Source organism: Myiozetetes cayanensis, unplaced genomic scaffold (genome assembly GCF_022539395.1).
Source record: "Myiozetetes cayanensis isolate MyiCay16 unplaced genomic scaffold, myiCay2020 scf7, whole genome shotgun sequence".
Classification (NCBI taxonomy): domain Eukaryota; kingdom Metazoa; phylum Chordata; class Aves; order Passeriformes; family Tyrannidae; genus Myiozetetes; species Myiozetetes cayanensis.
The window spans coordinates 50,722,474-50,734,664 of NW_026087964.1; the positions used below are offsets into that span (position 1 = coordinate 50,722,474).

The 12,191-nt window shown below is 35.3% G+C and overlaps 1 protein-coding gene across 2 annotated transcripts in view; it reads right to left on the reverse strand.

The window, feature by feature from the left end:
• Positions 1–214: 214 nt before the first annotated feature.
• The window catches only part of CCSER1 (coiled-coil serine rich protein 1), a 650,601-nt gene continuing 638,624 nt past the window's right edge, over positions 215–12,191 (reverse strand). The window contains exon 10 of one of the 2 annotated variants that reach the window (XM_050338710.1): positions 215–5,884. In XM_050338710.1, the coding sequence (XP_050194667.1) occupies positions 5,399–5,884 (486 nt within the window). In that variant the 3' untranslated portion in view covers positions 215–5,398. The remainder of the gene's footprint in view (positions 5,885–12,191) is intronic. The other variant, XM_050338711.1, reaches the window with a different exon arrangement.

The window sequence follows — 12,191 nt, forward strand, 5'->3', positions numbered from 1 at the left end:
CGGAAAGGAAAACCAAAACTGCAACCCTGTTAAATAAATGCAGCTCTTGATGTAGGGTCCGGGTCATGACTCTCTACAATGTTTACTTACTTTTTAGAGCAGGCTGATAGCCAGTGTAATGGTATTACCATGGTTGCATGGAATACAATTACATAAACCTACTTCAGATAATTAGAAAAGACGGTACAAAGTGCAAGGCTTTAGGGATAGAATCTTTCTTTTTTTTCCTAAACCATTTCTATGTTACAATGCAATTGCATTGTTCTGCTTGCACTTATCCTTCAGATAAAGATAATACCCTGGTAATAAAAAGATGTAAATTCACTCAGATGCTGTTTGATCAAATTATGGAAGTACCCTTAACCATACTTGGTGCTGTTACATGATCATTTTATCTCATTTCTTGTTATTCCAATAGATTTACTTTATAGATATTGCTTCAGCGTATTTCATAGAAAATGGCTATGCATGACCAGCCCTGGAACAGAAAAAGAGTTATTAATCTCTCAGCCTTTACTCTTCCATTAGATTTTTCTGAGCAACAAAACATCTGTTCTCCTCTCACACAGATTTTTATATACTGTTGATCCTCTTGCTGAAACAACATCAGATGCATCACCGATTAAGAACTTTGATTGCCTATATTCTCCTGTTAAATTGATCAGCTCTACACAGAATCTGTAGAGCATGTACAAAAACTTTTTTTTTTTTTTTGCACTCTTAACCATGGGAAAGAAATAGCTTTTTTTTTTTTTTTAAATTAATGATTTGGCAAACAAAGCCCAACGCTATAACCTGGACAAAGGCAGTTTCTTATCTTTTGACTTATGTGGGCATTTTGAAGACTAGTTATATGCAGATATAAGCAAAACTACTTTTTATACATTATACCTTTCAAACAACAAATATGAATGCTTATGTTAGAAAAAATATTATTTATTTGTGTGCTACTTTTTCAAAGAAGTGGGATTTGACGGTTTTACTTTTTTGGGATTGTTTACATGTTTAATGTAAATTAAGAGAATTCTGAACCCTGCTGAAATCAAGAAAAAGAATACAAGTTAATAAGTTCATATTAAACCCTCATATAAAGTGCATTGACATGATGGAAAATTAAAAATAAATAAAAATTCTACCACTATTGTTGATATCCATATACATTTAAAAACTACCCTACTAGGACCTTTTCAATGTGACAAAAGCAGGCTCAAATCCTGCAATGTATTTGTTTATGCAAGTGCTTAAGTAATTTTGACCAGTTTTGGGTAGATGTAAACCAGCTCTAAGCAGCTGGAGCCCTCACAGTTAGGAAGGGAACATTTTCTGTGAATGTACTTACTACTACACCAGCAGCACAACAGTTCTGGGAGAAAATATTAATTTAATGGTGAGATATTAAAAAAAAAATATCCAGCAGAGCCTTCTTAAAGCAGAAATAACACAGGAGTGCAACCTGTCTACTTAGTCATCACAAGTCCACGCCTAAAAGAAATGTTTATAAAATCCAGAAAGACACAGAAAGGGTCACAACACAGAATATAAGGAGATGTAATTTGTGCAATAGAAAAATCTTCTCAGCGGAGTATTTTCTGTTCTATAACCTCTGTGTGTTATAGCACAACTTATATTTTTTTCCAGGTATTTATTTCAACATTTTGTTAGATGTTACTCTACTTATGACCTATGTAGATAATACAAAGGCTTTTAAGGGGATTTTTGCTTTTGAATGAGAAGGTTAAAAAAAAGTGCATTCACCATTGATTGTGATCTGGCATTTTTGCTAGGTAAAATATATTCTTGTCCTTTTTGTGAACTAGGAAAGATTTCCAAATTCAGAGTGCCCTGTGCGTACAGTGAGACTATTTCGGATTAAAGGCCACAATCCCAATCATCAGGTGACTTAACTTAGTATACTCTAATCGAAGTCAATGTCATACCAATCAACCCAGTGGAGATATGGCACAACTTTAATGGCGTATAAATTACAGTACTGATTTGTAAATACCTTAGTTATATTGGTTTGCACCATATTTAACAGTTCAAAGTGAATCAGCACAGACAGAAATCACTACTTCCAAACTGGCTTTTAGAAAAGCGAAAAATACCAATTTTTAGGTAGTGACTGTAATGAACTTGTAGGACAAACATGAATATTTTGGTAAGTTTTCAAATGCTTATCTAATCATCATGTGAACATTTTAGTCTGGATATACACTCTCACAATATCCAGGAAAAAAAATCATGTAAGGAAAGCCCTTCTAACATTTACGCGCATGCACCTAATTTGGAATGAAAAGCAGTAAGAGTCTGTATTGAAGTAAAGGAATGTATTCTGGCTGTTTAATTTAACATATAGAACCCTGGTCTGTCTTGAAAGGTGGCAGAAATTGATGTTGCTGGATGATTTCATATGCTGCTAAACAGCCTAAATACCGGAGAGGTTTGTAGTAAGACTTCTCTTTCCAGTACGCACAAGCACACAGCTTGAGCTTCATTCACATGCACAAGGTACACCAAAAAAACCCTTTCCACTGCTCTGAAAGCCAAATGTAAAAACAGTACTGGACAAGTGTTTTCCTTCCATCTCAACAATTTATGACCAGTGCTGGCTCCAGTGTGTTATTGTACCTTATAAACAATGTCCTGTAGAAGCACTCTAGTAAGGGAAGTAAGGATAAGTCTAGAGATGATAAGCCATTTCAGGTGTGGCTCCATTAAATTACTAAAAAAATATTTAGGGCACAGATCTAAGGTTCCTTTTGCCAAGCGATTTTTTTAAAAAATGGGACAGACATTGCTTCAAATGTAAAGAGTATTTCTTCGGGGATTTTTTCCTCCTTAAATTGCCCTCTATCACACTAAAAGACGTGGAACTAACAAGAAGTAATTTTAAGCAGAAACTTTGCAGTTATGCTTTGTTGTACAGAAACAGAAAATAAAAAAAAAGGGAAAAAAGGTACATCCACGGAAAAAAAACAATAAATGCCTTTTCCCCCTGGTGTCATGTCTTTGGATATGTACAGCCTTGGAGAAATGTATAAATCATTTTATACATGGAACTCTTAAAAAACTAGAGATTTTTAGTACAAAGGAATCAATTCACTGCAAGAATGTCCACATGCTGTTGCTTTATGATTTACTATATACACAAGAGGATCAAAGAAAGGACCCCTGTTTTACAGTTACTGCTGTACTATACATTAACATGTGGCTAATACCCTTCCCTGGGTGAGATTTACACTTAGTATTACAAATAACAATGCTGAAAATACTGATACAAAACAGCTTCAAGATGACAGTTTAAAAATATTCTTCACTTTCATTGAACTGTTTTCTCCAGGTTTTTTTTTAAGTTTCAGCTCTATAAAAGATTCTCCAAGAAAATAGTAGCATTTAAAATGTTATTTTTGAAATTTATAGATGGATTTTTTTTTTTAATAAAGTGTAATCCAAAAGTCCATTTTTTCCAGGAAAAAAACAACTATTGATATAGTACATATGCAATGGTTTGGGGTGGGTTTTTTTGACTACTTTTTTTCTTTCTTCCTTTTTTTTTTTTTTTTTTTTAATGCAGTATAGTACATGAGTATCCTGGAAAAAAAATCCTTGATTACAGCGTATGTTTGATTTATTTACAGATCTGAAATATAATTGCATACATCAACTTTTGAGACAAGCAAGACTGAAATGAATTGTTACTAAGAATCAACTGTCCTCTGAATCTACCATGACATTAAGAGATTGTTCAGAACAAAAAGTGATTCTCAGTAGCAAAATTCTCTTACTGTTATTTTTAATTTTTTTGGTAGACTTTAAATTATGAGCTGCAATGAAGAACTGGGAGTCTCGAATACCCACAGTTAATGCGGTCAAGCTGTGTTTGCAATTTTTGCACATTCTGTTTTGGCAGTAGCAATGTACACATGAACATGAAGAATTTTGGCAAACATTTGTCTTCATTCTTATGTATCCATCTCTGGATACCCAAAATTATCACTACAGAATATTTAGACACAACCTGCTCTCTTCAACATCAGATAATGTAATAAAATTGGCTCTAACCAAAATAAATTCCTCAATAAACAGAAGCCTGAAATTTCAGAATATCTGCCAAGCTCATAGTCTTTTTTTTTTCTTAATCTAACCAACCCTTGTGTTAATCTAAATATTAAGTAGTGAAGCAGATATATTTAACACTAGGTAAAATTGGATCATTAATTCATTTTATACGCTCTATGTGACTTACCTTTCAAAAGTTACAGATTTTTAGTGGCTATAAAAACTTTGTTTTTCATTATATGCTATTTCTGTTAAGTCACACTAGCCTGTGTCTTTGCGTGAGAATGTGCTGCGCCCCTGGCTTTCTTTAATTAATCACCAGTTATGAGAGAGGGGAGTTGTCTCAGATCTGCTTCAATCGTACTTACATGTGCCAGATTATTTATAAACTACTAACTGTATGTCCTTTTATAATTCAAACAGATTACCCTCCATCAGAGAGATTGTAAACTAAGTGTAGTGTTTAGTATATGCCACGTGTTTGGAGTAACTTGACTCAGATGCCTGTTTTCAAGACTTCTGAGAGGGGAAAACCAGATCTTTTGCTACTGACAGGTCTGCAAGTTCTATGGTGTGATCAGATGATTTCACACCCCTGTGAGACCAGGCATTAAATTAATCTCACTTGTGTGTAATATGTCAAGACTAGCAAACCTGATGAGTTGGTATAAACTGGGTTCTTAAGTGCAGATGACACAGCCTACAGAAATTTCGACTTATGCAGGTAATTTGGCCTGGGTAATAAGACTCCTCTTTTGTCTTTCACCCATTTTTGATGGCACCAGGCACTCATAGAACGCATACAGCAGGAAGTGGTAACACGTCTACAAGTCAGCAAATATCACTGTTTTAAAAAAAGTGTAAAAAGAGGGTCCTTTAAGATTTCTGACTCCTTATTTCCCTAGTCTCTATAAAATTCAAGAGGGTTTAGTAATTACTTATCTATTCATTCCTCACATCTACTTTAACAGTAATATTATTAAACATACATGATATTATTAAAGATCATCTTCTAGAACTTTCAGGAATGATAGTGACTTATAGAGGGGAAAAAATACTTTGCCAATATTGGACTAGCAGTGCCAGTCAAATGGTCCCATTTATTATACCCATGGTGACTTCTGCATGACAAATCAGGCTAGTTATTTAACAATCTCATTCATCCTTTTGCCTCAGTCCCAGATGGGAAAGTGTGGAACCTACAGACAATGTTAAATTTTTCACTTTATTTTTTTCACATGAAAGTAGCAACAACATGAGAAGTGAAGACTGAGTTCTAGGCGAGCTTACGTTCCTCCTTAATCAACTCTCCTTCCACGGCAAGAATATGAGCACCTTGTTAGCCATCTTGCTGACCTAAAGTCTGTAGCTCTGCTGTGTGTAAATTGTGGTGGAGGAAAACATTTTTCCTGCTATACATGTGTAAAGAGATGGGTCCCCTCGGAGGCTGTCCAAGTCTCCCTGTGAAGGTGGTGTGCTGCCGAGGTACAGCAATTTGGTCTTTTGGAGCCCCTGAGAACATTGGATAGCTGTCTGCCTTGGACGCTGGCTTGTCTGTACTCGGTGCCGTGACAGCCAAACCATTCTGGGTGACCTCTGAAGCGAGGGTTTCATACGTGCCTCTAGTATGCTTGATGACTTCCACGATCTCCTTCTCTTTTAGGAGGTTGCTCAGACACAAATTAGACAGCTGACAGCTCTTGCTTTCGTAGGCTGCTGCTTGGTTGCCTGATGGGTGTCTAAAAGGGTCCTCGGTGGGAGTATGTGCTGACTTTCTGTCCCTTGTGCTGAGATTTTGGCTCACTGTTCTGATTGGATATGTAGTCTGGGGAAACAAAACGAAAGTATTAGTAAAGAACACAGTAGAAAAATGATGTAGAGTATATAAGACACTTGTCACTACACATTTCTGTAGACCTAGCACATGGGTCTGGCAGACTAAAATGAAAGATGACTCTCAACTGCTGGTAAAACTTCCAAGACACTGCCAGCATAAAATAGAAGTATTATTCATTCATATTTAGCAGCATTAACATTGAAAAATTCTTACTATAGGTAATGATTTGGGCATTTTCTTTAAAAAACAGTTTAGACCAAAGGAGGACAATTTTTTTTAGAACATAATAACTGCATAAAAAGTTTCCATGAATTGTAAACAGATTTTCAAAAGCATTTCACATGATGAAACACTGAGAATTTTCATTGCATACAGCTCAACACTTAATACTCTCAAAAAATCTAAATAACATGTTTTATAAATATCTTCATGCCTTGGTTAGGCTTAGAACATGCTCAGTTCTCACTGTCCCTTGAATTCAGATGTTTTGTTGCATATTTACAGGTCAAATACAGAGTAATAATTTTATTTCAGCTGCCTGGTAAAAATACAACATAAGAAGGATTCCTGCACGTTACCAACTTCTGATGCTGTGTAATCATGCATGCATTTGATTTGGTTTAAATGATGGTAATCTATCTGTACATGGCAATGATCACTGCAGTTTTTCAGCGTGTAACTAGTGTGATACTTCATATTGTCTTCCATAGAACACCTGACTGGGGACGAGATGGTGGTACACTTTCCCTGGTTAAAGCAACTAGTTAATCTGCAACAAAAGTCTAATTTGACTCCATTTAGGTTTTCTGCAATAGAACTCTAAAAGGACATAGTAGCATTCTTGACATTTACGTTAATATATGGGCTCTGATGTTGCAAAATAAAGCTGAGAGAAGAAAAAATACTACCAAGCCTTACAACAATATTTTCTAAAAATATTTCATGATGTTTCCCTGATTCTATAGGAAACTTGGATACCTTGTTTTGGAATGAGTTACATCACTTCACATGCATTTCTATTTTAAGCAACATAGAAGAATGATACAGCTCAAATCCTTTTTTTAGTGTAGGAAGGCTAATGGTCATGATTCTATGCAGGGCTGGATACAAGGATTGCAGTGCATTTTAGGCATCAGAGATAATACTTTAAAAAATTATTAGTACTGGAGCATCAATTTTTCTTCCACTTTATTCAGTGTTGATTGCATCCAGATTCATAAATGGGAGTAGAACACTTCTGGAAAACATTATTTCAGTTTTTATGCTAACTGGACATGGACATGAAATGAAATTCCATTTGATTCCTAGGGAATCATTCTCGGGGATACCTGTCTGTAAGTTCAACCACTTTTTAACAGGTAATTTATCTATCTGTCTATCTACCTATCTATCCATCCATCTATCTACCTATGCCAGTAAATAAAATCTTCCTACTTTGACAAAAGAGTCAAATTTAATGCCCTGCCAAAAATCCCTGCATTTATTATAAGGGAATGTTTCTGGAGTTATCATATGTCACCCTATGCCCTTTGACAACCTAAAGATTGATACAGAACCTTAGAGGAACCTCATTGTGGGACTTCTAGTCTATTCTCTAGATTCAAGTCTATTCCTTCTCTCTCTCCCTCTCTCTCTCTCTCTCTCTCTGCCATGGAAATGGTGAAAGAATTGCTGTTTGATCTTGAATACCTGTTTATGTCTTCAAAGAATGCTGTCAAGCAACCCCTTAATCTTCTCTGCTCTAGAATAAAAGAATATCATGTTGATCTTTTCTCATAGGATTCATCTGCTTGACTATGAGTCATTCACACTTGTCTGCTCTATAGATTCCCTTCAATAATTCCACCATTTTTTACCTTAGGCAGAAGGCCCAAGAGTACAGTACTCAAAGTAATCCCCCACCATTATGAAGCAGAAGAAGCACAATTAATCCTATGAAGAACTTCTTCATCTTCTTCTTTTAATTACTCCAGGATGAGGTTAGTGATTTTATTTGGCAACAGCATGAAATTGTTCACTCTTGTTCATCTGGTTGTTCACATTAGTTCCACGATTTTTTCCTACAAAATTATTTCTAAGTTCAGCTGATTATTTTCACTTAGACATAATACCTAATTTTTTATATTGAATTTCATAATTTTTCCTTTAATCTTTAATGTATCAAGGTAATTCTATTTATTAACCTGTTTTCTATTCCACCTAACTTCATGTAAACTATAAATTTAATACGAACAATTTCTAGTCCATCATCCTGGTAGTAAATGAACATTATCAAACACTATAAACCCCTACTTACTAGAGCCTTCTCTTTTTATACTAGGCTATTGGTAAGTAATTTCCAAGGACAGTTTTCCAAATTATGGAAATTACAATCTTCTCCGAAAACTCACAAAAACAGACACTGATATTGCATATTGATCAGTATATACTTGTTTTAATAAAATCACCTCAAAGCTTGTCCTGGTTGTATACACTACTCATTAAAAAGTCTAGGAATTAAGAACCATTTCTCTTCTTACAGCTGCTATTTATGTGCCATCAAAAGCATGTAATGTATCTGTTTAATCAGTAAATATCCTTGTTCTTGTCTTCATTCAGTGAGATTACTCAGTCATAAGCAGCATGACATGTGAATAACCAGAGTTTAAACATGTTGCTGTAGACCTTTGTTGCTTTGGCTACGCAGGTCACTTCCAGTGAGAAGCATGACCATTGCTAGAAGTCTTGGAGACAAGTTATCTTATAATCTTAAGAATTCTTTAGCAGTTACTATTGCCTCTTGAAACAGAATAAAAAATAAAAACTTGTAGGGAAAAAATTCTTTTGAAATTATTCCTACCAACCAGGAGGGTTTTAAAGTAAATAGAGAAGAATCAAATGATCCTGAAAATAAAAACTGCAGAAGCATGCTCAAAGCAAGGCATACTGTTGAAAATCAGTACTAGTAAAAGGTCAAGGCATGATTACATGATTTTTTTATAATGCTTTTTAACTTGATCTTGATGAAATGCTGTTATGAATATCTAGCACTGTGGTGTTTCTTTGCTCTTCCTTATCAAGGTTATATTTCACATGAAATATTTTCAATTTAGAAAATAAATGTTGGTTTGTAGGTCTACAAAATACTGGCTTCTGGTTCTTGGGCAATGGGGGCAGAAAGTTTGTGTCTACGTATCAATAAATATTTAATAATATATATGTGGTTAGGGAAGCTCTTAGTTTTGTGAAGTTGTAACTTGCTGAAATTCCTCTTCTATTAAATAATTAAACAAATACCAGGTGGTGAGAAATTAAGAGCTAATTTATCTAGATTTTAAAAATATCAAAAGAAATTCAGAATATGCCATCGGTATCCTAAGACATTGATTTGGCCATAACCCCAGCAATAAGGTAATAGGATGGTTAACAAGGAAAGACAGACTCATTCCACCAGATGCAAAGTTAGACATCAAATGAGATTTTAATAGAAACACTGCCAAAACCCCAATACTATTGTTGTTATCTATGAAATATTACTGAAGAACATCTTCTAACCAGGAAAAGACAGAACAGTGATCAGATGGGAGTCAAAATCAACAAGAAATCCTCTCCCTTGTCTTCACCTGAATAAAATTATTCCCCCTCCAAAATATTATCAATAAAAAGTCCAATGCTGGTTTGATTTTAATGCCAGTTATTTTTTGCTATGCTTCTAACATTCTTATAAAAGTCACAGAATACAGAATTAAAATTAGTTGTACATTCTTGTTCATTTAATGAATTCAGATAATTTAGCTTGAAAGAATACAATCCAATTGGGTTTTCTTGCTGATCCATTTTACAGTTATTTAGGATCTTTATGAACTGGTCAGAATGAGAAAAATGTCCCAGAATGAAATGCACAGAAGGAAAAACCACACATGCCATACCACCACCACCAATGAAAAAGTTGGACAAACTTAAACATTTATTTTTAACCTATTTCTCCTTATCTTCCTGTAAATGTTTAATGTAAAATTTTCTGCAATGGACTTATATGTACCAACTGCATTCTATGAGCAGTAGACATGAGCGAGCAAAGCCACAATCCCAATGCATCTGTTTGCCAATTTGAAGGCTGAGTCCTTGTCCAAAGCTGAACGTGGCTTCGTGCCAGTCGTGCTCCAGCCTAGCCTAGAGCAGCTGCAGGGCTGCTGTAAACTGCTGCTTGGCAGTGCTCCAAGGAGCCGATCTGCCAGCTGGTGATTGCTGAAGCAAAAAATCCATTCATCTCTTTCCCTTTTATTTTTCAGTAGCTCAGCTAGAACCAACAACTCCTCTGCCCCAGAAATCCCCAGTACCACTCTATAGTGTGCCTAACTGTGGGCCCAGGAAATGGGTTGCAATTAGGATGCAAATGGGGCTGTGAAATTTCTTTCAAAAGTGGCCCATTTTAAATTTATGCAGAGGGGGAAAAAAAAGGCCTCCTTTGTTGTTTCATATGTGTCTTAACCTTTAAGAAAACATCTGGATTTGAATTTCCTAATCATATTAAGCACACACACACACACAAAGTACATGCTTTCATGATTGAGTCTATTTTTCAAAAAAAAAAAAAAAAAGGCTTTATTAAAATCTGATTGGCTGTAAAAGTTTGACAGATTTGTATCATGATCAGTTATGTTTTAAGGTACATATATGCGAGAACTATCAAAATATTTTAGGTTTGATTATTCCACACTGCTGCTAAATACATCAAGATTAAAGCAAAATGAGAACTTAATATTCTTAAAGTATATTTTCCAGAATTTTTTTTGAGGGTTCCTCTTTTTGATTGTCATTCTATTAACTTTTTCTAACATTAGGAAAAAACCCAAGCCTCCTCCTTAATGACCCATCACGAAGTAAAGAAAACGTATTACTCTCAGAGAAAGCTCCAGAATGAGACACTATGAACAAAACACTGTAGTCATTCATCACGTTCCATTTTCAAACCCAATGAGTGAAATATGACAAGAGTTAACAACAAGACAATACTGCTGCAGGACATTCCAAAATGAATATTGTTTCTGACTGTCTTGTGATAAAGTACTAATAAAAAATGACAGGAAAAGACATGAATTACAAAAATGCCCCAAAAAGGGTGCAGACTGTTAAGATGTCTGTGCCCAGAGGCACCTGTGAGCCTTAGATGCCTATAATGTAATTCTTTCAAATAGAGCAGCTTTCTTAAATATATCATTCTGACAGCAGGCATAGAGAATAAAAACAAACAAAATACTCCCTCATCAGCCTACCCACTGCACCCTAACAACCAAACAGTGGTGTATTCGAAGAACATGGTTTTACCACCCCAAAGCATTTTTGCTTTCAGAGGTGTTAATGGAAGCACACTCAAGAGAGTAATTATTCTGACAGAAACCTGAAGACTTTTTGGATTCCGAACTAAAATGTTTTTTTTTTTCCAGTGTAATATTATCTATATAGCCCAGCATGGCTCACTTGGCCCCCGTCAGGTCTCAGCTGGACTGCAGCACCTTCTGCAGAACTGTCTGCATTGGTGGCCTAGCCCAGAATTTATAAAATATAAAGCCACATAAAGGAGTCCAGAAACAAAACAAGGTGCTATATCTCTGCATTTCTTTGAAGGATGGAAAGGATGAAGCCCTGTATGATGCTCTTGAATTTATATCCCTTCAGATGCTTTTCGCAGTTCTGACAGTTTATAGAAGTGAAGATCTAATTTACCAAAACACAGGTTAACTCAGTACTTTGGTATGCCACATCTGTCACTATGTCAGCTCCTTAATTTCTACATCTCCTCACTTTTATGCTTACCAGCTTCCAGCCTAGAGATGATCCAATACAAAATGTAATTTAGCTGCTGCAGGTAATTGTTCTTCATTCAAGACTCTTAAAAAGCACTCACTCTTATTGATTTCAGTAGCACCTGAACTGAGAGAGTGGCTTTTACAATCTACACCTGCATATATTGAACATCTGATGCTGCCTTCTGGCAACATGTGACACATGAAAGGAAGAAAGCAAGCACAGCGTATCAAAATAAGTCATGGACTAGAATCAACAGGTTATGGGTAAGAATCAGCTGCTGATCAATTTGACAGCTCTACCATTGTCCATTATAAAATGAATGCAGTCAACATAGATCAGAAATATTTATCGTTCTGCCTTTCAAACACCTTCATTTACTTACTGAAAGCAAAAATTATGGCATGCTAAAATGCATGCCTCTTCGCCATAAGGCCATTTAAACAAACAGGCAAATTGAATAAAAGTTAACTGCAGTAAGGTAATGTCTGAAAATAATTTTATGGTA